Source organism: Elephas maximus, chromosome 5, assembly GCF_024166365.1.
Source record: "Elephas maximus indicus isolate mEleMax1 chromosome 5, mEleMax1 primary haplotype, whole genome shotgun sequence".
Classification (NCBI taxonomy): domain Eukaryota; kingdom Metazoa; phylum Chordata; class Mammalia; order Proboscidea; family Elephantidae; genus Elephas; species Elephas maximus.
The window spans coordinates 112,002,210-112,028,656 of NC_064823.1; the positions used below are offsets into that span (position 1 = coordinate 112,002,210).

A 26,447-nucleotide genomic window follows, 5' to 3' on the forward strand; every position below is an offset into this window, starting at 1 on the left:
TTTTCAAATATCACCTTTTGATTTCAGAGGCTAGAATGAGTTAGATCTCTGACTTTCTAAAAAAAAACTCAACTCAGATTTATTAAAGAAGTTGAAGACTTTAAGCTCTTAAGCAGTAGATTCCATTTTGTTTTGTTCTTCTGGAAGCCCATGGTATATGCAATATTCTTCGCCAACACCACAGTTCAAATGTATATTATTTGAGTGTGAATATGAATATGTGTATATGTTATGTTTTAGAAAAACACACAGAATAATGCCTACTGTATAATGTTTGTGTGATCGCATAATAAATATTTTGTGTTGGTGATGGTAATGGAATGATAATTGGGAAAAGAAAGAAGTGAAAAAGAAGTTGGAATCTTGTGTCGATAGCTTGTGCTGTAATATTAATATTACATGTTTGTACAGTATTTTACAGTTCTAACATTTTATAAATTATCTTATATGGTTGTTGTAACTGAGAAAGATGGGGTAGGTATATTATTCTCAGTTTAGAACTGAGTGAATGAAGCTCTGAAATTAGTTATTTTGCTTTAGCTCTTTCAGCTGGGGACAAAAGCAGGAGGGTATTAAACAAAGGCATTTAAAATAAAAACAGACGAAAAGGTAAAACCTGAAACTTCATGAAGGTACTTAAAAGTCATGGCAGGAAATATGAAACTGATATTAAAGACAAAGGAAACTGGTAAGGCAGATGGAAGACAGTTATACAAAAGAAGAGAAAAAATAGTTTATCACTTATTTATTTGCCAATCAGACGATCCTAGATGTATTGACCTCCTGATTTGACTATTCAAGTTTTAGAAGAAGAGATAAAGTAGGAAGTCAGGACTCCCATACACAAAATTAAAATGATTCAGATGAGTGATACATTTGAATGTACTGGTTTGATATGAAATGCTATCCAGGGTGGTCTTACTTATTTCTTTGAATAGAATTTTAAGTTTCACTTCTGCTTAACAGAAATGAATAATTTATTTACAAATTCACCAATTGCATTTCTGCTTCTACTCTTTGCTTTAAATTTTTGTTTAACACGAAAGTTTAGTAGATGGAAGTCTTTTTTTGAGTTACATAAGTTTTTAAATAGCTCAGGCTTTACATTTGAAGGAACAGGTCAGTACTTTTACATGCTGGCATCTCTAATTAAAAAGTCACAGCTTTGAGGGTAGAAGTATAAAGAGAATCGTAATTCATGAACTTGCTACTTGTTATTTCCTGCTGTGGACATTATCCTGTGTTTTTTCCTAAATCATAACATATACAAATATGCATATTCATATTTAAATAATATGCATTTGACCTGTGGTGTTAGTGAAGAATCTTGAATATACTGTGGACTTCCAAAAGAACGAATAAATTGGTCTTGGATAAAATGGAAAGGGACTGTTCCTTAAAAGCGAGGATGGCAAGGTTTCAGCTCCCTTTCTTTGGACACGTCATTGGGAAAGACCAATTGCTAGAAAAGGACATCATGTTTGGTGAAGTAGAGGGTGAGCAAAAACAAGAGAAACTCTCAGTGAGATGGATTGACATAATGGCCAAACCAATGAACTCAAACATACCAAAGATCACGAAGATGGCACAGGACTGGGCAACCTTTCTTCTGCTATTCATGAAGTTGCTATGAGTCAGAGTAGGCTCTATGGCAACTAACAACAACTACATATGTATGTATGATGTGTAAGCTATTTGTTTACTTTCTGGAGTCCCAAACTGTTCAAAGATTGAAAATGAGCTGCCAGCACTTAACTTTGTGCGCCTTATGTCCTCAGCCAATAGAAATAAGCTGTAGATATGCAGAGGTGAATATAACCCAGATATGAAAGATTACACTGATCATCTAATCCAGTTTGACAGCTTTAGAAGAGATGTAACATGTTAGTTTAGCCAGAAATGGTGCTCTATTGTGTGTGTGTGTGTACGTGTGTGTGAATAAGCTTGAGAGAGTGAGAACTGAAATGACTCTAGGATCAAATAATAAGGCAGATGCCCTCATGACCAGGATAAGATAGATTCATCAAAGAGAGTCTGCACCTTTAACTTTCCAAAGTACGCTTTGAGGTCTCAAATATAGCCTTTCGGTTTGCAGCAATTACTCAACCATGGCAAGATTAATGCTGAATTTTGTTCTCCCAGGAAGGAAATCATTTTTATTCTGTCCTAATCACAGATCATTAATACAGCTGATGAACTGCCTATGTCTTAATTCAAATACTATTAGCTCCATTTAAAGGAGACTCATATAATTTAGCTTTAGTTAATATTCAATAGATAGTATTTCCCAACAATTACATAGGTTGTCAATAATCAGGAGGCTTAGCTTTCTCTAATTCCATCTGAGGATAATGCAGTGTAAATGTTCTCCACTACGCAAATCAGCAAGGAATCCTGGTGGTGCAGTGGTTAAGGGCTTTTCTGCTAACAAAAAGGTTGACAGTTCAAACCCACCAGCCGCTTCATGGCAGGAAGATGTAGCAGTCTGCTTCCATAAAGATTAAAACCTTGGAAACCCTGTGGGGCAATTCTACTCTGTCCTACAGAGTCACTCTGAGTCAGAACTGACTCATTGTCAATGAGTATACAGATCAGCAACCAAAGAGGTAGTCTTCACAAAATTGGTAAAAATTGGTATAATAAGAATTTAAAAATATTCTCCAGAAGCATTTATATAGTGCTAACTGTACTCCCAGATAATCTTCTTGGTAAAATGCTAAAAATATATAATGAAGAACATACACCCTGCACAGTATTTACACTTAGGTGTTTTATAACCAAGTACTCTTCTGGTAATCTAACTCTTTGGCTTGCTATAAGAGGAGCCCTGGCTTCTAATTTCTAATATGGGTTGTTTGTTTGAAGGCAAATTAACGAGCTCTCTGCAATGCTAGGAATGTATTACCTAGTGCAACTCTGGCTGCAGATGCATCATAGTTGATCCAAAAAGACACCCAGGACAGAATTGTAATCAGTGTAGAAGGCATGTAGGTTTGCAGAATGAAGTAACCAATGTTCCTCTTTAGTCGAAAACTTAGTGACAGCCGTGGATAAGCCCCTGAATTGAAAAAAGAAAAAGATTCATATCATCATTTAGTCAGAACCATCTTCTTCCTTTAACAGCAACCCTAGTTCATTCTGTGGGAAAACATCCTTACCTGTTGTGAACTCCACCTTCTTGGATACCATCTTGTAGTCGACAATTGAAAACTGTGGAAGCTCAATTTTATTAACTCCTGTTACTGCTCCCTCTCCTCCATTCCAGTAAAACTCAATGTCATCAGTAGTATAGCCATCTGAAACCAAGAAACACAGCATAGTTAAGTAAGTTCTGTTGGTCTAGAAATTCACTTGAAGACAATCTGGAAGCTGGAGAAAAAATTCCCGGCAAGTGACAGTAAAGTGACTATTACAGATTGAATTGTGTCCCCCCAGAAATGTGTTGAAATCCTAACCACTATACATATACAGGGTTGCTATAATCAGAATTGACTCAAAGGCACACAACAACATCCTGTGGATGTATTTGCATCTGAGAATGAAGTTTTCTTTGTAAGTTAATGAGGCCATGTAAGTGTAGAGTCTATACTAAACCTAATCACTTATGAGTTATAAAAAGAGTAGACACAGAAGTAAGCACAAATGGGGACAATAGATTCCAAGTGAAGATCTCCAAGGAACCCTTGAATGTTAGGGTTGCAGAAGCTGAGGCAGGGACCTTTACCCTGGAGCTAACAGAGAGAGACCCCTTCTCTATAACTCATGCCCTTCTAGGCTTATAAATGTGGACTTCCAGACTCATAAATTGTGATAAAATAAATTCAATGTTCTATAAAGCCATGTGCTTGTGGTATTTCTGTTATAGCAGCACTAGGAAACTAAGACAGTGTCATTGCTTTAATTCAGGATGGCAGATAGGCCTCAGGTTGAGTGCTGTTTCTGATGGCTTTGTAGTGGCTGCATTGAGCACTTGGTTGAGAAGAGATATAATTGGATATAATTGGCTTTAGTAGATATAAACTCTGAGATGTCACCGCTATATTTATTAACTCCATTCTCATCATGCTTACCAATAGATACTTTTTGGCTAGACTGATGGATGGCTAGATTCTAGGTGCCTGGGCATAGATTTTGGCTCTGGATTATTTAACAACAACAATAGCAGAAACAAGCAATAATAATTGAACACGTATTTGTTAGACGGGGAACAGAAGTGGCAAAAAAATGGAACACCCAAAGAAAAAAAAGAAAAACTATCAAATTTGTACCTACCCATTAAACAATCAAGACATTTTAAAAAGAAATATACATTTACAAAATTGGGCTAATTTGTCTTCATATATGATGATTTTCATTTAATATATGGGTAAATATTTTAGAAATTATATCAATTCTTGATGATACTTTCATATGTCAGTCCTTGTGAGGGTGAGCTTTACTTATTTTAATTAAGGGGAATGTATAGAGGATTGTAGATTACAATAGAAGGGCCCACCCTGAGGTTTTCAGCTTGGTAGGCCCTATGTTGAAAACCCATCCTCTTCTTCCTTTTACTTCCGCTTCTGCTTGCCAGTGGTCTAGCTGAGTTACAAGCATATAAAAGAAACTTGCATTGAAAAAATGTGTTGTTGTTAGGTGCTGTCGAGTCGGTTCTGACTCATAGTGACCCTATGCACGACAGAACGAAACACTGCCCCGTCCTGCGCCACCCTTACAACGGTTGTTATGCTTGAGCTCATTGTTGCAGCCACTGTGTCAATCCACCTCGTCAAGGGTCTTCCTCTTTTCTGCTGACCCTGTACTTTGCCAAGTGTGATGGCCTTCTCCAGGGACTGATCCCTCCTGACAGCATGTCCAAAGTATGTAAGATGCAGTCTCGCCATCCGTGCTTCTAAGGAGCATTCTGGTTGTACTTCCTCCAAGACAGATTTGTTTGTTCTTTTGGCAGTCCACGGTATATTCAGTATTCTTCACCAAAACCACAATTCAAAGTCATCAATTCTTCTTCTGTCTTCCTTATTCATTGTCCAGCTTTCACATGCATATGAGGTGACTGAAAATACCATGGCTTGAGTCAGGCACACCTTAGTCTTCAAGGTGACATCTTTGCTCTTCAACTCTTTAAAGAGGTCCTTTGCAGCAGATTTACCCAATGCAATGAGTCTCTTGATTTCTTGACTGCTGCTTCCATGTGTAGATACATTAAAAAATATTTAAAGCATATTTAAAGTCTTTGTCTCTTTCTATCTGCTAGAAATAAAGAAAACTTTTCTAAGTTCATTTTCTATTTATATTTGCTTCAGAAAAAAACCAAGTCTTTTTAATATTAGGATTACTAGGCTTTGCGTTTCAAAGGAAATCATAAAGTTCTTTGTAGAAGGCATTACGCTAACCTACTTTTGATTACACCAGTAACATCTTTTCAAGAAATAATATATATATACGTATATTTAAAACTTAGAAGTTGATTGCCAAGGGCCAGGGGGTCACTGTCAACTTATCAATTCAAGAATATAAGAAATTTTAAGCTATTCTTTTCTTTTTTTTTTTTTTGAGGGGTAACAAAGTTGTCTTAATTTTACTACTTCAAACATTTCTAACTTCTCTCCAGAAAGCTCTTGTTTTGAGTTCTAATTCCTGGACTCACTCATTGAGAAGTTCTAAACTCACAAATATTTTATATGGGTTATTTTCACAACCTGATAGTGACTATCCCCCCAAATGTCTCTCAGTTTGTCCTACTGTGGGGGCTTGCATGTTGCTGTGATGCTGGAAACTATGCCACAGGTATTCAAATACCAGGCAGGGTCGCCCATGGTGAACAGGTTTCAGCTGAGCTTCCAGACAAAGATAGACTAGGAAGAAGGACCTGGCAGTCTACTTCCAAAAAGATTTAGCCAGTGAAAACCTTATGAATAGCAGCAGAACATTGTTTGATATAGTGCTGGAAGATGAGCCCTTCAGGCTGGAAGGCACTGAATATACGACTGGGGAAGAGCTGACCTTAATGAATTTTTTTTTTAATGATGTGGATGGAGTAAAGCTTTCTGGACCTTCATTTGCTGATGTGGAATGACTCAAAATGAGAAGAAACAGCTGGAAACATCTATCAATAATTGGAACATGAAATATATGGATTATAAATCTAGGAAAACTGGAAGCCGTCAAAAATGAAATGGAACACATTAACTTTGATATCTTATGCATTAGTGAACTGGAATGGACTGGTACTGGCCATTTTGAATCAGACAATCATATGGTCTACTATGCTGGGAACAACAACTTGAAGAGGAATGGCATTGCATTCATTGTCAAGAACATTTCAAGGTCTATACTGAAGTACAACGCTTCTTTCACTGATAGGGTAATATCCATACACTTATAAGGAAGACCAGTAAATACAACTAATATTAAAATTTACACACCAATGATGAAGGCCAAAGATGAGAAATTGAAGACTTTTACCAACTTCTGCAGTCTGAAATTGATCGAATATGCAGTCAGGATGCATTGATAATTATTGGCAATTGGAATGCTAAAGTTGGAAATAAAGAAGGATCTGTAATTGGAAAATACGGCCTTGGTGATAGAAACCATAATGGAGATAGGATTTTGCAAGGCCAATGACTTCTTCATTGCAAATACATTTTTCACCAACATAAATGGTGACTATACACGTGGACCTCACCAGACAGAATGCACAGGAATCAAATCGATTACATTTGCGGGAAGAGATGATGGAAAAGCTTAATATCATCAGTCAGAACAAGGCCAGTGGACGGCTGTGGAACAGACCATCAATTGCTCATACGCAAGTTCAAGTTGAAACTGAAGAAAATTAGAACAACTTGATGAGAGGCAAAGTATGACCTTGAGTATATCTCACCTGAATTTAGAGGCCATCTCAAGAATGGATTTGATGTATTGAACACTAATGACTGAAGACCAGATGAGCTGTGGAATGACACTAAGGACATTGTACATGAAAAAAGCAAGAGGCCATTAAAAAGACAGGAAAGAAAGAAAAGAACAAAATGGATGTCAGAGAGACTCTGAAACTTGCTCCGAAAAGTTGAATAGCTGAAGGGAAAGGAGGAAATGATGAAGCAAAAAAGGTGAACAGAAGATTTCAAAGGGTGGCTGGAGAAGAAAAAGTAAGGTATATAATGGCATGCACAAAGGCCTGGGGGATGGAAAACCAAAAGGGAGGAACACACTCTTCATTTCTCAAGCTGAAAGAACTGAAGAAAAAATTCAAGCCTTGAGTTGCAATATTGAAGAATTCTATGGGGAAAATATTAAATGACTCAACAAGCATCAAAAGAAGATGGAAGGAATACACAGAGTCTCCATATCAAAAAGAATTGGTCGATGTTCAACCATTTCAGGAGGTACCATATGATCAGGAACCAATGGCACTGAAGGAAGAAGTCCAAGCTGCACCAAAGGCATTGTCGAAAAACAAGGCTCCAGGAATTGACAGAATAGCAATTGAGATGTTTAAACAACAGATGCAGCCCTGGAAGTACTCAGTAATCTATGCTAAGAGATTTGGAAGGGAGCTACCTGGCCAACTGACTGGAAGAGATCCATATTTATGCCTATTCTGAAGACAGGTGATCCAACCAAATGCAGAAATTATTGAACAATATCATTAATATCACATGCAAGTAAAATTTTGTGAAGATCATTCCATAGCGGCTGCAGCAGTATATTGACAGGGAACTTCAAAAAATTCAAGCTGGATTCAGAAGAGGATGTGGAACCAGGGATATTATTGCTGATGTCAGGTAGACCCTGGCTGAGAGCAGAGAATACCAGAAAGATGTTTACCTGTGTTTTATTGACTATGCAAAGGCATTTGACTGTGTGGATCATAACAAATTACGGATAACATTGTGAAGAATGGGAATTCCAGAACACTTAATTGTGCTCATGATGAACCTGTACTTAGATCAAGAGGCAGTTGTTCAGACAGAACAAGGGGATACTGCGTGGTTTAAAGTCAGGAAAGGCGTGTGTCAGGGTTGTATCCTTTCACCATACTTATTCAATCTGTCAGCATAATCCAAGAAGCTGGGCTATATGAAGAAGGGCGAGGTATCAGGATTGGAGGAAGATTCATTAACAACCTGTGTTATGCAGGTTACACAACATTTCTTGCTGAAAGTGAAGAGGACTTGAAGCACTTATTGATGAAGATCAAAGACTAGAGCCTTCAGTATGGATTACACTTCAACATAAAGAAAAGAAAAATCCTCACAACTGGACCAATAAGTGACACCATGATAAATGGAGAAAAGATTGAAGTCGTCAAGGATTTCATTTTACTTGGATTCACAATCAACACCCATGGAAGTAGCAGCTAAGAAATCAAAAGACACATTGCATTGGGCAAATCTGCTGCAAAAGGCCTCTTTCAAGTGTTGAAAAGCAAAGAGTCACCTTGAGAACTAAGGTGCACCTGACCTAAGCCATGGTGTTTTCAATTGCCTCCCATGTATGCAAAAGCTGGACAATGAATAAGGAAGACCAAAGAAGAATTGATGACTTTGAATTGTGGTGTTGGAGAAGAATATTGAATATACCATGGACTGCCAAAAGAACAAACAAATCTGTCTTGGAAGAAGTACAACCAGAATGCTCCTTAGAAGCAATGATGGTGAGACTACATCTCACTTGGGACATGTTGTCAGGAAGGATCAGTCCCTGGAGAAGGACATCATGTCTGGTGAAGTAGAGGGTCAGCAAAAAAGAGGAATATCCTCAATGAGAAGGATTGACACATTGGCTGCAACAATGGGCTTAAGGATAATGATTGTGAGGATGGGGCAGGACTGGGCAGTGTTTTGTTCTGTTGTACATAGGGTTCCTATGAGTTGGAATTGACTCAATGGCACCTAACAACAGCAACAATATAGGGGCTATTATTTACTATGTTTGAATTTGTTTTATTTGTCTTTAAGCCATCTCTCCAACAGATAATCTTCCATATTCAGCAACCCATATTACAACAGCCCAATTGTAGACATGAAAATAGAAAATACTTACTTGTAGATATGATCTTCGATGTCTCAGAGGCTGTGAGACCCTCTTTACCAAATTGGACTTAGGGATATATAAACCATAAAGTCTGAAACTGTTGCTACTGAGACAATTTTGACTCATGGTGACCCCATAAAGGTGATCTACATGGGATGAATAAGCATATTGGTGATTTATACTAAGTTTAGATATAGCTTTGTAAGGCTGTGATTCATAACATCTCTTTGAGACTCTGAGAAAAGCTTCCAAAGAAATTCCCCGGGGGAGGGGGAGAGAAAACAAAACAAAACATATGTACACATAGACACAATTTGATGGCATTTTCAGGGTAATGTATGTCCCCTAAGGCCCATTTATGGATGTGAGTATAAGAACTTTTCTCTGAGGCTGAATACCTAGTGGCAAAATGACAGCTTGAACTCATCACTGATGTTCTCTCCCCAACCTCCAATTCAGCTATGAACTACTTGTAAACCCAGGAGGCGAGGCCTCAGCTCTCTTTTGATCTAGTGTACAATGATGTCGTGAGTTTTTTTTTCCCCGTTAGGAACTAGAGAAAACCTGAGGGCTATTGACATGGGAGTCCTTGAGTGGTGATTAATCAGTTGCTATTTTTTTTTTTATTGAGCTGATTCCAACTCATGGCAACCCCATGTGTGTCAGAGTAGAATTGTGCTCCATAGGGTTTTCGATGGCTAATTTTTTGTAAGTAGTTCACCAGGCCTAATTTCAGAGGAACCTCTGAATGGACCAGAACCACTAACCTTTCAGTTAGCAGCTGAGCGCATTAACATTTTCACCACCCAGAGACTACTGGGTAGGGATTAGAACACTGAGATTAACAAAGAGAGCTGGGTCTAGGGGCTTTTTGGCAGTACGAAATAAAGGGTGCGACCACCTATATGGAAACCCTGGTGGCATACTGGTTAAGTGCTATGGCTGCTAACCAACAGGTCGGCAGTTTGAATCCACCAGGCGCTCCTTGGAAACTCTATGCGGCAGCTCTACTCTGTCCTATAGGGTCGCTATGAGTCAGAGTCGACTTGATGGCAGTGTTTTTTTTTTTTTTTTTCCTTTAGTACCACCTAAATGGAAACCTTGGTGGTGTAGTAGTTAGGAGCTACAGCTACTAACCAAAGGGCCGGTAGTTCGAATCTACCAGGTGCTCCTTGGAAACCCTATGGGGCAGCCCTACTCTGGTAGGTCGCTATGAGTTGGAATTGACTCATCAGCAACAGGATTTTTTTTTTTTTTTACTACCTGTGTGACAGTTTGGGAAAAAGTGTTACCTTCTAGAACCCTTAAGGAGTCCTGATGGCACAGTGGTTAAGAGCTTGCTGCTAACCAAAAGGTGGCCAGTTAGAGTCCTTCAGTCCCTCCTTGGGGGCAGTTCTATTCTGTCCTGTAGGGTCACTATGAGTCAGAATCCACTTGAAGGTAACAGGTTTTTTTTAGGAGCCCTGGTGTGTAAGAACTTGGCTGCTAACCAAAAGGTCAGCAGTTCAAATCCACCAGCCGCTCATTGGAAACCCTGCGGGGCAGTTCTACACTGTCCTATAGGGTCGTTATGAGCTGGAAGCTACTCAATGGCACCTAACAACAGCATTAACGAGGAACTGTATGAAACACTCTAATGCTGAGACAAGAAGAGTTGTAGCCTTTGCAGCTGGGGAGACCTGAGAAAGAAAGGCTACCTCCTGGTGACTCGACAGAGGAATGATAGCTTGCCTGGAGCTTGAGCGCTTTTCATCTAGAGCAATATTACCACTTCAGGTGCCCCTGCATCTGGACTCAAACCCCAAGGGGAATGCAAAAGGAAAAAACAAAAAACCCCCCAAAACACGGCATACATGGGGACCCAGAAGTTGCAGAAAACAAAATTAAACAGAAATCCCAGATAGGTGGATTTTTATGAAAAGAATTGGAGGAGAAAGCAGATCATAGTTTAAACCTTTTGTTTCTTGTCCTCCTTAAGAATGTTAACAACACTTGAGTATATTTGATAAGAGCATAGAAAACTTCCTTGTACTAAAAGTCAAATGTTATTTAATTAAAATATGTGGTAGATGAATTAAGGAGGAGATGGCTGCTGCAAAGGTTGTAATTAGTGGCTTGAAAGACCAACTAAAAGACTTATTTTTAAAGAGAACAAAACTATTGAAATTTGGAAATAATAAAGAAATTGTAAAGGTTTTAAGGTCTTATATATTAGATATCTAATATATGAACAATGGGAGTTTCTGAAGGAAGAGGAAGGACATATGGAGAAGGAATCATAATAAATAACAAGAAAATACAAACTTCCCTGAGCTTAGTAAATTATTTTGGAAATTGAAGAGTTCATTATATCAGGTAAAAGCCCAAATTGATATAATATCTGAACTCCAAGGGTAAAAGAACAATCTTACAATCTTCCAGACAAAAAGTATAAAGGTACTTTCAAAAAGGAAAAAGATTCACACTGGTATTGGACTGCTTATGAAAACTCTGGAAAGGAAAAAATAATATAGAATAACATCTACAGAACACTAGAATACAGACAGAAAAGGACTCCAACAATCTGAGCCAAGAATTCCATTCCCTGAGAAAACACCACTTGTTTACAAGAAAGATACTTAAAGATTCAGAGGATATATCACCCAAGTACCTTTTTGAGGAAACTATTGACTCTAATCATTGACACTAAACTACTGACTCTAATCAAACAAATGAATCAGGACAGATAAGTAAGACATGATAAAGGGAAACCACCTTAGAAACAGAGGAATTTAACAGAATCCTAAGACTACAGTGCTCTGGTGGTGTGATGGTTAAGTGCTTGGTACTAACCAAAATGTTGATGGCTCAAGGCCACCCACTCCGTGGGGAAAAAATACCTGGTGATCTGTTCCCATAAAGATTATAGCCTAGGAAACTCTATGTGACAGTTCTACTCTGTTAAATAAGGTTGCTATAAGTCAGAATTGACTCGATGGCACACAACAAGAAGACTACTTTGTTTAACTGTATGCAATTAATTTGAAAATACAGACGAAATGAATAATTTTCTAGGAAAAAAAAATTTACTAAGCCCAAATCAGGAGAGATAGAAGATCAAAACAGCTTAATTTTACCCCCACACAAACAAACAAAAACAAATAATCGCCAGGCTCAAATGTTTAAAAATGGGTAATTCTATTGCTATTTAAACAGTTCCAAAGTATAAGTTATAAAGGAAAATTTCCAAGTTTTTATTTTAATAAAGTAAACAGAATATATTAACAAACAAAAGCCAGCAGCACATTAAAAAATAATAAACCATAACTACTGGGTTTTTTTTTTTTTTTTAACTGGGGTTTATTCCGAGAGTGGAAAAAGTTCAATATTAGAAAATCTAGTAATATACTTCATTATATTAACAATCTGAGGAGGATCTACGCATACGATTATTTACACAGATGCTAAAATGGCATTTGACAAATTCAACATCCATTCTCACTTTTAAAAAAGCAAGAAATATGAACAGATGGTGTCATAGGTTGAATTGTGTACCCCCAAGACGTGTCAAATTGGCTAGGCCACGATTACCAGTATTGTGCAGTTGCCCTCTATTTTGTGATCTGATTATCCTCCATTTTGTGATGTGTTGTAAATTCTGGCCTCTGTGCCTGTGGTTATGGTCCCATTTGGGAGTGAGTTATCTGTTATGTGAATGAGGCAAGATTAGGGCATGTTAATGAGGATTATGTTATGTTTGTTATATCACTGAGGTAGGATTTGGATGGGATGCATCTTGAGTCACCACATTTCACCACCCTACAAGAGATAAAAGCAGAGAGAAGTGAGCAGAGAGAGGGGGACCTCCCATTACCAAGAAAGAAGAGCTAGGAGTGGAGTGCACTCTTTGGACCAAGGGTCCCTGCACTGAGAAATGCCTACCCAACCCAGTGCCGTTGAGTCGATTCCGACTCATAACGACTTGATATAGACCCAGGGAAAGATTGATGATGAGGACCTTCTCCCAGAGCCAACAGAGAGAGAAAGCCTTCCCCTGGAGCTGGTGTCCTGAATTTCAACTTCTTGCCTCCTAAACTGTGAGAGCATAAATTTCTGTTTATTAAAGCCATCCACTTGTGTTATTTTTGTTACAGCAGCACTAGATAACTAAGACAGATGGATACTTCCTAAACATTGTAAGATATATCTACTTTAGTACCAACATCACACTTATTGTGGAAACACTTCAACATTCCTACAAAAGTCGGGAACAAGATATGAATGCCCACTATCACTGTTATTATTTAAGATTGTTCTGAAAACACTAATCAGTGCATTAGACGAAAGAAAATAGAGGCATAAAATTGGAAAACTGCTGGTTAAACTATCAGGGTTTGCAACTTACACAACTACATACTTGGTAACCCCCCGCCCCGCAAATTAACTATTACAAACAATAAGAATTTAGCAGGGTAAAAGGATATAAAATTAATATATAGAAACTGGCAGCCTTTGTGTGTATATATATGTATGTATTGTATAAATATACAATATATAATTCTAACATATAATGGAAAAAATCTCTTTTTAAACAGACAAAAAAGATAAACCAGTAATAAATTTAAGCATATGCAAGATATACATGAAGTAACGTTTAAAACACTTTGGAAAGGCACACACCAAAATAAACACTGAACAAATACAAAGGCATGCCATATTTCTGAACAGGAAGACTCAACATCATAACATACTTTTGAGTTTAATGCAATTGCTTAATAACACCAATAGCCTTTTTGTTTTTGGAACCAGACAAAGTAATTCTTAAAGATCAAATGGAAAAAATAAACAAGTCAGAAAATCCAAGAAAACTCTAAAAACAAAGAGAAACAAGGGGCAACTAGCTCTAAGCAGGCAGTAAAACAAACAACAAGTGTCAATAACAACAACACTGTGATTCTAGTGTATGGATAGACAAACAGATCAATGGCCACAGTAGGACATTCAGAATTAGAGCCAAATAGTTAAGGGGATCTAATATATGATAAAAGTGGCACCCCAAATCATTGGGAAAAACATGGAAACTTTAATAAATTATGCTGGGAAAACTGAGGAGCTTTTTTTTAAAAAAAATTCTTAGATCTATATTTCATTACGCATACAAGGATAAGCTTCAAATGGATTGTAGATCTAACTAGAAAATATAACCATATATGTAAAGAAGAGATCATGGGAGAATTTTTTTTTTAAATAAATGTGGCCTGAAGGAGGTCTTTTTTAACTATGATACAAAATCCAGAAGACATAAGAAATTGATGTATTTGACTACATTAAAAAACAAACGAAATAAAAAGCGTGGTATAAAAACCATAAATAAAGTCAAAAGCAAATAAGAAACCAGGGGATAATAATTGCAGTGCATATTGCTGAAGAGGGCTAATTTTCTTAATATATAAAAAGCTTCTAAAAATAAAAAAGAAAAGAACCAACAACCCAGTGAAAAATGTGAAAAGCATAGCCTTGGGAGCTCAGCAGCTGGGACTAGCCTGTGCTTCTGTTGAATTAATTCAGATCTGCCGAGTCTGCTTTCTGCCAGGGAAAAAGAAATGAGCTTCCAGAATCATCTGGACCGGTCTCTCCTCAGAGCCATAAAATTGATTTTCTATCAAGTATACAAAATCAGTTAAAAAATTCATAGTGCTCACAAGATAAAAACAAACCAATTGACTTGGAAAGAGAATTGTTGGTACCCAAGCCTAGCAGAAATTTCTCCCACGGACTTTTCTTATATGATGAAACATTCGTTCAGCAAGATGACATGAAAGACAATATTTTCATAAAAACAGATGGACTCGAAAGGGATAAGAAGCAAAGGGGATAGATAATAAGCACGAGAAGGCAAAATTTAATATATACGGACACTATAAAACCCTCAAGGGTTTCACTATGCAAAGGTAAAACTGAGTCTCTAAAAGTGATTAGATAGCCATGATGCAGTGTAGGAGGAGGCATAGCCAGATAACTAAGTCCTTCCTGCTGCTAAATGCTCCTGAATTCTATCTACTTGACTACGTGCTTGCCTTGAACAAAGTATGCAATCACAGTAAATTTTATTTGACTTCTTTGTCTTTCTCCCCCAAGGCTCTGAACTCCTCAAGGCCAGTGACTGTGTGTCATTAAAATTTGTACTTCAATGGCTATAAGAATTCCTAGCATACAGTCATTATTCATTAAAAGCTTGTAGAATATTACATTCTTGCTTCTCGTCATTGGGACACCTGGCTTTATGCTACTGACCATAACTTGACAGCCAAGTATTGACATATATATGTAGATCTACTCATTCAATATCATTCAATATCACACACAAGTAAAAATTTCTGGAGATAAATGGCTGCAGCAGTACATTGACATGGAACTGCCAGAAATTCAATCCTGATTCAGAGGAGGACATGGAAGCAGGGATATCACTGCTAATGTTAGATGGATCTTGGCTGAAAGCAGAATACAAGAAAGATGTTTACCTGTGTTTTATTGACTATGCAAAAGCATTTGACTGTGTGGAACATAACAAGTTATAGATAACACTGTGAAGAATGGGAATTCTAGAACACTTTAATTATGCTCAAATGGAACCTGCACATAGGCCAAGAGGCAGCCATTCGAACAGAACGAGGAGATACTGTGTGGTTTAAAATCAGGAAAAGTGTGTGTCCAGGTTATATCCTTTCACCATAGTTATTCAATCTGTATGCTGAGCGAATAATCCAAGAAGCTGGAATACATGAAAAAGAATGTGGCATCAGGATTGAGGATTGGAGGAAGACTCATTAGCAACTTGAGATATGCAGATGACACACCCTTGCTTGCTGAAAGTGAAGAGGACTAGAAGCACTTACTGATGAAGATCAAAGACTACAGCCTTCAGTAGGTATTACATCTCAACATAAAGAAAACAAAAATTCTCACAACTGGACCAATAAACAGCATTATGATAAACAGAACAAACACTGAAGTTGTCAAGGATTTCATTTTACTTGGATCCACAATCAACGCTCAAGGAAGCAGCAGTCAAGAAATCAAAGAACATATTGCACTGGGCAAATCTGCTCCAAAAGACTTCTTTAAAGAGTTAAAAAGCAAAGATGTCACTTTGAGGACTAAAGTGGGCCTGACCCAAGCCATGGTATTTTCAATCGCCCCGTATGCCTGTGAAAGCTGGACAATGAATAAGGAAGACCCAAGAAGAACTGATGCCTTTGAATTATGGTGTTGGCGAAGAATATTGAATATACCATGGACTGCCAGAAGAACCAACAAATCTGTCTTGGAAGAAGCACAGCCAGAATGTTCCTTAGAAGTGAGGAGGGCAAGGCTTCATCTCATGTACTCTGGACAAGTTATCAGGAGGGACCAGTCCCTAGGGAAGGACATCAGGCTTGGTAAAGTAGAGGGTCAGTGAAAAAGAGGAAGACCCTTGATGAGATGGATTGATGCAGCGGCTACAAGACAATGGGCTCAAACATAGCAATGATTATGAGGACGGCACACAGGTCCAGGCAGTGTTTCGTTTTATCGTACCTAGGCTTGCGATGAGCTGGAGCCAACTCAATGGCACCTAACAACAACAAAGACTCATTCAATGGAGTCCCTCGGTGGTGCAAAGGGTTAACGTTTTAGGCTCGTAACTGAAAGGTTGGAATTCGAGTCACTTCCAGCCACTGAAAACCCTAAGAAACACAGTTCTTCTCTGAAACACATTGGGTCAAAATGAGTGGGAGTTGACTCAAAGGCAATTATTTCTTACTTATTTAATGAGCAGATATTTATTGGGTGCTGACAATGTGCCAGGTGGTGGAGAAGTACTTTAGATACAGCAGTGAATAAAACTAGTTCCTTACAAGCTCCATCTAAAATGCTACATGTTGTATCCCAAAATCCTTTCTGAATTCTTCTGAGGCAAGTACTGTGTGCTTTAGCATTTACTCTCGCCTCCTTCAGTAAAACTAAAAACTACACTACATTTCCCGGAGTCCCTTACACTTGAAGTTGTGGATGTGCTCTATGTTCCCTGGATTAGATGGAGATAAGTGATGTCAGAGGTGCTGTCTGAAGCACCCGTTTTGCTGGTGCGGATCACACAGCACAGATGGCTTTGGAGCCTAGAGTTCTGGTTTTAGCTGACTGTGGTCCTGGAGCTAACATGGTGTCCAGAGCTACCTGGTTCCCCACTTCCAGACTATGGTGGAGCTCTCAGTCCCCTTGGAGGCCCATTTGCAGTGTGGTTCTAGGAGTCATTTCTAGTGGCCTAGACTAGAGCCTGCTACTGCAGTCCTGTAAGTCTGTAAAGTCTTCCTGTATATTAAATCATGCTTATATTAAACCCCTTCCTGCTTAAACTAGCCAAACAGGTTGTTGGGATCTGCAACAGAAACTGGATTGGTAAACACACTTTCTCCTCCAGGGAAGAATTATTTGCTCCAGTTTTGGGGTTATCACAGGTTTTCATTAAAATCTCTGCTGTAGTAAGTGCCAATTGTTCACTTGATCTTTCTGCCCCTCATACCCTTCCTTCTGTGCTCTGTACAGGAGCCCTGGTGGTGCAATGGTTAAAGCAATGGACTGCTAACGGAAAGGTCGGCAGTTCAAAACCACTAGCAGCTCTGCAGGAGAAAGATGTGGCAGTCTGCTTCCGTGAAGATTTACAGCCTTGAAAACCCTATGGGGCAGTTCTGCTATGCCCTACACGGTTGCGATGAGCAGAAGTCGAATGGACAGTAATGGGTATATTCTGTACTGCTGTGGCTGGGTTCCCTGTCTCTCTGGCTGATGTTAGATTTTGCCACTAGGGAGGCGATGGCTAGAGATCAGAAAGTGGGAGAAAGAGGGAAGGCTCTTGCTTCTGGCTCTGGCAGCACGATTGTGCTTGTAGTTACTGGTTATTTCTGCAGGGATGGTGGGGGTAATTTTGGACATAACCTCATCTCAAGAGGACGTAGCACCTGTTTTGATGGTTCCAGAAACAATGAGGACTCCATCTCTCATAGGATAGCAGCAGATTCAGGCTCATGAGCTCTAGCACAGGGTGTTAGCAGCTTCTCGCGTTTTGGTGCTTTAACACTCCTTTCTCTTCCCTTTTGCTTTCCCAGACCTTCCAACCTTTGTAACCAATTCTTTGTAATTAAATTCCCTTTTTGACAAACCTTGAATGTTTTCTGTTTTCCTGACAGGATCCTGTCAGATACACAGAACGTAGTATGCTGCAAATATTTCATCTGTTGACATAGATTTGTATGTTTATCTCCCTCTTTTGTCTCTTCCATCTCTCATTACACTATAAGCCCTTTAAAGGCAAAGGCCTTTTTTTTTTTCTTCTTTTAAAAATTTTCTAGAGTTTAGAACAGATTCCTCTCACAGGAAGTATTCAACACAAAGCTTGAAAAGACAAATTAGGGATTTATTGTTTTTCAGCTTAGAGTTCCGAGTTTACTCTCCCAAAACGTTAACTTGAAATAGGTAGCTTGTTTAATAGCATTCTTGGTCCTGAATTACTCCTTATTAAGATGATTCTGCTCACAGGGTCATCATAGGTGGGGTTAGCATTTCCTCATCTAGAGTTGTCTATGCACCAAGGAAAAGGACAAAACACAGCTTGATAATTTTTGACTTACTGAGTAACAAGGTGCCAAATTACAACCTCAAGCTGGCCTTTGAATTTTAGGATACCAGGGGAAAACAAGGAGTCCTGGTGGCACAATGGTTAAGCGCTGGACTGCTAATTGAAATGTCAGCGGTTCAAACCCACCCACCACTCTGTGGGAGAAAAGACTTGGCAATCTGTTTCCATAGATTACAGCCTAGGAAACTCTATGGGGCAGTTCTACTCTGTCCTGTAGAGTCGCTATGAGCTGGAATCGATTCGATGGCACACAACAGGGACAAAACATGTAAGCAACAGTTAGAATCCAGAGTCAGAGGTGGCTCACAGTTTGCAGCTGAGCGAGAAGGGAGTGAGCCAACAGTACCTCTCATTGTCTCCTACATTTGAAATGCAGCAAAACAATACCACACAATAAAAGAGCTGGGCTATGGCTACACATCAATGCAGATTTTAATAGTACTCAACTATTTATACAGTCAGTGATCTGGGTCTTTATTTCCAAGCTGACTTTTACTTTGTTTAACTAGAATCTGTTAGGCTTAGTGTTCAAGGTACTGAGATAACTATGGATGATTTCGGAGAAAAAGAGTGCTCACTCCATTTCAGGTGGAAGCTTGAGTTCTCACAGGAGCAACAAATGGCAGCTGGATCCAAAGGGAAGAATAGAGGCCTAGAAATTCACTATTATTCACAGGTTACACAAGAACATTTTGCCACAGAGAGAGAACATCAATTTACTCACACCTAAACAACCTATTTACCAAAGGTTTTCCTTTATGAGCCAGTGACTTCACACAGCGTCTCAAAGCCTGAACCCTGGGATACCAAGGATGCTGTTTCCTAGCAACAATAACTACACAGAAGCTCTCAAAATTTCCTCTCGGCCCCTGGGGACATCTTAGTGGCGCAGAAAGTACAGATAAAATTAAGTTCATGTCGATGGATAAAGATGCGTGGAGCTAGCACAAACGTAGACATATCTGGATGTTAGTGTTCCTTTCTGCTATTTGGAATGTTCTATTTTGGATGCACCTCCTAACCTGGAAATAAAAATTACTACTCCCTCCATCCCTGTGCTTAACAGAGCTAGGGTGATGGTGTAGAAGTGTACTTAAATGTGTTTTAGATAATGTAGAGATTTAAGCTTCGAATACATTAATGGGTATAAGTACATATATTTCCCTTTGCGGAACAGCCATAACCCCGTCTCGAGTTTCAGGGGATGGGTCTTGACTGGCTTATACCATCTTAATATCATCCTCTTTGTCATGGTGATTGACTCTTCGATAGGCAGTAACCCAGGTGTAAGACAATTAGCTTAAAAGAGTCCTCTGGCTAAAGCAGTTGTTCAGGTGTGGGCATATGACCCAGGCTGGTCTAGTCCTAGCTAAACCCTAGACTTTTGTTCAATAGTTGGAAAAGAGTTGCTGTTAGCAAATAAGAAAGGCTCAGTGGAGGGGGCTGGTCCAGTTACAGGAGCTAGTATTCCTCTTCATGTTCACATCAGTCATTACTTGGAACTACTGCATCCTAAGTTACATTCATGATCAGAATCTCAGCTCTTGTTAGAAAATGACCTCGTGAAATAAGCATAGTAATCTGCCATTTCCCATTTCCTTCAACATTTCCTACATGAAGGGAGAAGTATTAGTAATGTATTAATATCTCTACTCATGTAGGTCAACGGGTGGCACAAACGGTTTGCAATCGATTATTAATGTAAAGGTGGGTGATATGAACCCACCCAGTGGTACCATGAAAGAAAGGCCTGGTGATCTGTTTCTGTAAAGATTACAGCCAAGAAAATCCCACGGAGCAGTTCTACTCTGTAATACGTGGGGTTGCTATGAGCTGAAATCAACTCAACAGCAATAAGTTTGGTTTGGTTTTTGGTCTACTCATGCAGCAGTGCAGATCGTTTATGTTATAGGATTATTAGATATCTGTAATTGTGTACCTCAGCCCCAGATAAGTAAACCAACTAGATCTAACCCTGATCTGGCCCCAGATCAGCTGTAACATTTTTTCTAAAGGCTATTTTGTATTCTTTTTTTTCACCCATCTTCATATCTCCATGATATCTTAAGAAGCAGGAAATAAACCATGGAAAACAGGTTTTTTAAAACATTGTCACAGTATTAAGAAACCTTAAATCCAACAACCCACTTAATGTTTGATTTCTGTCTGACAACGCACTGTTTGACTGGTCATTGTTACCTAGGAATGGATATCTCACTATTTTTTGAGCCAACTCAGTAGTTAATTGCATTTCTGGATAATCAGTAGAAAATATTCCCCTATATTAAGTATGGAGCCCTGGTAGCACAGTGGTTAAGAGCTGGGCTGCTCAGCAAAAGGTCAGCAGTTCGAACGACCAGCCACTCCTCGGAAGCCCTATGGGGCAGTTCTACTCTGTCCTATAGGGTTGCTATGAGTCAGAATTGACGTGATGGCAATGGGCTTGGTTTGATTTATGATAAGGAAAAATTCATCTTCTTGAAGAGCATCTACCATCTGTCACTTGTTACCCCAAGTGCTAAGAGAAAACAAGTCAAGTACCTTTCCGTAAGTTATTGTTGTTAGCCGCCATCCACTCATAGCAACTCCACGCACAATGGAATGAAACACTGTGCCATCCCCACACTTGGTTGCAGATTGAACTGTTGTGATCTATACAGTTTTCATAGCTAATTTTTGGAAGTAGATCACCAGGGCTTTCTTTTTAGTCTGTTTTAGTCTGGAAGCTCCAGGGAAACCTGTTCAGCAACACGTCAACACGTAAGCCTTCAGTGACAGAGGCTATGTATGAGGTGCTTTGGCTGGGAATGGAACCTGGGTCATGCATGGAAGGCAAGAAATTCCACCACTGAAGCACCTCCAGTTTTGAGGACACCTCTCATTCTGTCTTTCAGTCTTTCCTTGTTCAGCCACTGGTCCTTCACAGGACAAGTTCAGTCTACTAAGTTTTCTCTGCTCGGTAGTTTTCAGTTTGATAACAGGCTCTTGAAGTGTGGACCCCAAAACGGAGAGGTAGCCATTTCCACCTTGTTTCTTCTGTCTCTCATTTGAGTTATCTGGCTTCTTTTTCTATTTTACCGCCCTATCCTCAAGGTTTATCTTCCCCTGGTTATTGACCGAATCTTGACTAATGCAAGCATTTGAGCCAGCAGTTGACTTGGAATTCCCTCATGTTCCTCAAATTTGGGATTTTGGAGTACAGGTCTGTTTTCTGATTCCTTAACCATCACCTGAGAGGCACCTTTATTTCTAAGTAGGTCAAGGACCTGATGTATCTGTAGCGAGGTCACGAGACTCAGGCTCCCCCTCACTCCTATCAAGCCTTGGCATCTACCATATTTGACCAGTGTGTAAATTCCCAGGAGTGACTTTCCTAGAGTCTTGCTCTGTTGCATCTGACTGCTTATACTGCCTAGTCCATTAATTTCCATTTACATTACATCATGCTCATTTAAGACTTTCAGACCTCAAGCACTCTCACCTTTGGAGACATCATTCAACTATACTAAATATATTAAAATGCATCTACCTCCCATGTTAAACATAATTTACATATAACTGTAAAAAAATTGAATTGCGGTTGACTTGACATAATATATTGGTTTTGATATTATAATTTTATTTATGTATTTTGGAGCCAATTTTTTTTTGGACCCTTAAGAAGTTAGCAGCATTTAGACATTTTGCCTATAGTGCTTGATGGTTAAAATGGCTTGGCTGTCTCTCAGCCACCAATGGGGCTTTAGCGCTCTGCCCAAGATCTTCTTCTAGCTCTTCTTTGGAATAAATCCAGCTCCTCTTAAATTTCCCACTAGTGGAATTTCTGCTGCCACCAGCAGATCTACTGACCGTGATTGTGGCCTGGTCCTGACTTCTAAATTGGCTAGCTACCTGTAATTTCTCAAGATGAAACTGCTTGCCAGGTTGGACTGTATGCAGCAGTTCTACTCTGAGGCTGTTCAGTGGTCCTGTGTGGGGTGGAGCCTCTGTCTGATCCAATTCTGAACTCCTCTACCATTTTCCTGGCTCCATGATGACGGGATCCCCGCGTGTGTTACACCATTCCTGTCCAATCTATGGTGTGACCGGCTAGTGAAGAACAGAACTTTTCTTATTCTAGTTACTGGTTTTCTGTTAAAGCAGCACAAGTCAAATTAACTTTTCAACAGTCACATGAGTTTTTTAAAGACTCAGTTATAGGATCTATTGTTTATCCCCATTGAACTTTATCTAATTAGATTTGACTGACTCTTCTAGCCTGTTGAGATATTTTTTGCTCACCTTCTTAGTTCCAGGCTATCTGCAAGTTTGACAAACATGCGTTTTATCATGGGGACAAATGTGGAATGGCAGAGACAAGGATAGAGCCCTCTAACACCCTCCTGGCAATATCCTCTAGGCTGATATCAAAAGTCTTTAATTAGGGCTTTGTGGGGTACCACAATTTACTCATCTAATATTTACCTAAATGTTTTCGCCTCTAGTCTGTAGTCTATATTTATCACAATTTCCAAAACCACTGTTTTTGCAACCCTAGCAAATAAGAAAATGAGATCTGTCTTGATTCGTGTTTAGAGATATCAAGCTGCCTCCATAGATTACTCATTCTCCTTCTGTGGGGATTCAGGGCTAGAATCTTGTCCAGATTGAATCAAGTCTCATCAACTTCAGTGTCACCAGAATTTACCTTTCTTACCTTTTGGAACAATGGAATGTCATCCTCCAGCCTAGCAACACCAACAACCTTGTGGCATACTAATGAAAGTCTATAGGCTCATGATAATAACCCTTCACCTCACAATGTCCAGCTTCCTTTAATAAATGCTAATGGAAATGTAGTACATTAATTTATGCAAGCATATATGTTTTAGGGAAATTATTGGCCAATAACTAGTACCAGGGTTATTCCATGATCAAAATTAGTGATGAAGTAAAAGATAATAATGCCTGGAAATGCTAAAATCTTATTCTTAAATGCTTGCCTTGATATTTTTGTTACCACTAAGACAAATTTTCTCAAAACCGCCACCAGCCATCTACAGATAATCTGTCTTAATAGACAAAGGAAATAATACATCTCATAAAACAAAAAAATAAACCCAAACTCTTACCTCTTTCCAATTTATATTAACAATCAAGAGATAGACTTTTCCGGGAAACCTATGGTCAAATGCTCAGTCCCGAAACTCTTTTGCACTCTGTATGCATTTAACGTAGGTGCCTAGGTGGTACAAATGGATTGCACTTGAGTGCTAACCTAAACTTTGGTAGTTCAAATCCATCCAGAGCACCACAGAGGAAAAGGTCTATCAATCTACTTAAGTGAAGATTGACTCCATGGCAACGGGTCTTTTTTTTTTTTTTTATAGCCAAGGAAACCTTATGAAGCAGTTCTACTCTGTTACACATGGGATTGCCATGAGTTAGAATTAACTTGACAGCAACTAACAGCAACATTAAAAAAAAAAAAGCCACTGCCATTGAGTCAATTCCGACTCATAGCGATCCCATAGGACAGAGTAGAACTGCCCCATAGGGTTTCCAAGGAGCACCTGGTGGATTCAGACTGCCGACATTTTGGTTAGCAGCTGTAGTTCTTAACCACTATATCACCAGGGTTTCTAAAAACAACATACATTTAGTAAACCCCCGACTCCTATACCTTCCTACCTTAAAAAATAACACAGGCAAAAGATGGAAATAAATTGTGACTGTTAACTCTTATTCTTAAGTTCTGCCAATATCTGGCTACAATCTTGTCAAAAAAAGATGAATTTCATAGGACTGCAACCAAATGTAACATGTAATTCTTACAAATTTCTGTGAGAAATCTCTATTCCAAAAGTGGAACAGCCTTTTGTTCAATAATGCTATCAGGGAACAGAGAGGGCCTCGCCTATTCAACCCACCTCAACTGAGGACATGGGATTGTTACGACTGGAATCATCTCTGCCAGCGACTTCTGGTCTCATTAAAAGGAAGACCTAAATCCCTCACCACTTTATAACAGTTGTTTGGTTGTGGGCAACATCTTTTATGCCTGTGTTCTCCAAAAAGTGGAAAGTCCACATCCACTTGGACGCATGGAAAAAGAATTCACTTTGTAAGCAGAGAATCTAACCTAGTGTGTCAATATCAGAATGTTGTTGAGAGTTGTTTTAAATAATGACTGCTGGTGATATTTGGCACCCTTAAAGATGTGTATCGTTTTTTTAAAAGAATACAATACAAAATTGGGCCTAGCCTAGAGAATGGAGTCACCCTGGTTTTGACAAGCATCTAATATGCTACATATGCCTTTAGTTTCTAAAACGTGTAATACCTTTGAGGGTAATTAAGATCATGAAACCAAAAAACCAAGGCAAGTATCCAGCTAATTCAAATACAATTTTGCTTTACCTTATTGCTCTGGCAGTGTTCTTGTTGGCCCGAAACCCTAGATTAAAACTTTGGGTAGTAACCTCAGTTATATAATTTAATTTTTATGTCCACATTATATCTTAAAAAAAGGAAAAAACTACTCAGTAGATCTGTATGGTGTTTTTATTATGATGAGTCACGTTTTATTGCTTGAGATGCTACCGCTGAGTGATTACCAAGTTCTTATTGTTGTTTAAGTTCTTCTTCTTTCCATTTTTAGGGGTCACTTTCCATGGCGGTGCACGTGGTTAATGTGTTCAACTGCTAACTAAAAGGTTGTGGTGTCTAGCCCACCCAGAGGTGCCTCAGAAGTAAGACTAGGTGATCGACTTCTAAAACCCTACAGAGCACAGTTCTACTCTGACACACGTGGGGTCACCATGAGTCAGGATCAACTCAGAGGCATTTTTTTTTTTTAACTGAGAAATTATGACAAGAAACCGTGATTTGTCATAAAACACATTTTTGGAGATCTCATTAAAAACTAAACAAACAAAAAACCCCAAAACTAGTCATGGTAAAAGGTTTACAGCATGTTGTTAAGAGAAAACAAATAGATTATAAAAAGTCTTTTAAGTAATCAAGGATATATATGGAAATAGTTAATAATGTTTATCTCTGGGTATTAGGATTATGCGATTTTTATTTTTTGATTTCAAAATTATTGTGTGGTGAACATGTAATCTTTTAAAAATAAAACCCTAGCAAGTTATTCTTATGCTCTCTTGTTGGTTGCTGTCCCGTTGATTCCAACTCACGGCCATCTCACGTGTGCAGAGCAGAACTGCTTCAAAGGATTTTCGAGGAAGCAAATCTCCAGGCCTTACTTCCAAGGCACCTCTCTGAGGGTTTGAACCACCAACCTCTCAGTTAATAGTCCAGTGCGTAACCATTTGCACTGCTAAGGGATCATATATCTTTACAAGTTTCTTAAACATATTTTAGGAACCCTGGTGGCCTAGTGGTGAAGCACTGGGTTGCTAACCAAAAGATTGGCAGTTTGAATCCACGCTCTGCTCCGTGGGAGAAAGATGTGGTAGTCTGCTTCCATAAAAATTTACAGTCTTGGAAACCCTATCGGGCAGTTTTACTCTGTCCTTCAGGGTTGCTATACTGGTGCGTAGTGGTTAAGAGCTACAGCTGCTAACCAAAAGGCTGGCAGTTTGAATCCCCCAGGCGCTCCTTGGAAATTCTATGGGGCAGTTCTACTCCATCCTATAGGGTCACTATGAGTCGGAATGGACTGGGCGGCAGTGGCTTTGGGCTTTTTTTTTTTTTTTTTTGGTTTAAATGTATTTTGTGAAAGTAAACATCAAATCTGTGAAAATTA

At 38.9% G+C, this 26,447-nt stretch overlaps 1 protein-coding gene across 1 annotated transcript in view; it reads right to left on the reverse strand.

Annotated features, from left to right (window-relative positions):
- GABRB1 (gamma-aminobutyric acid type A receptor subunit beta1) overlaps nt 1–26,447 on the reverse strand; it is a 511,452-nt gene that overhangs the window by 40,860 nt on the left and 444,145 nt on the right. The window contains exons 6-7 of the mRNA XM_049886310.1: nt 3,159–3,296; nt 2,906–3,058 (exon numbers count right to left, since the gene is read on the reverse strand). Of these exons, the coding sequence (XP_049742267.1) occupies nt 2,906–3,058; nt 3,159–3,296 (291 nt within the window). The remainder of the gene's footprint in view (nt 1–2,905; nt 3,059–3,158; nt 3,297–26,447) is intronic.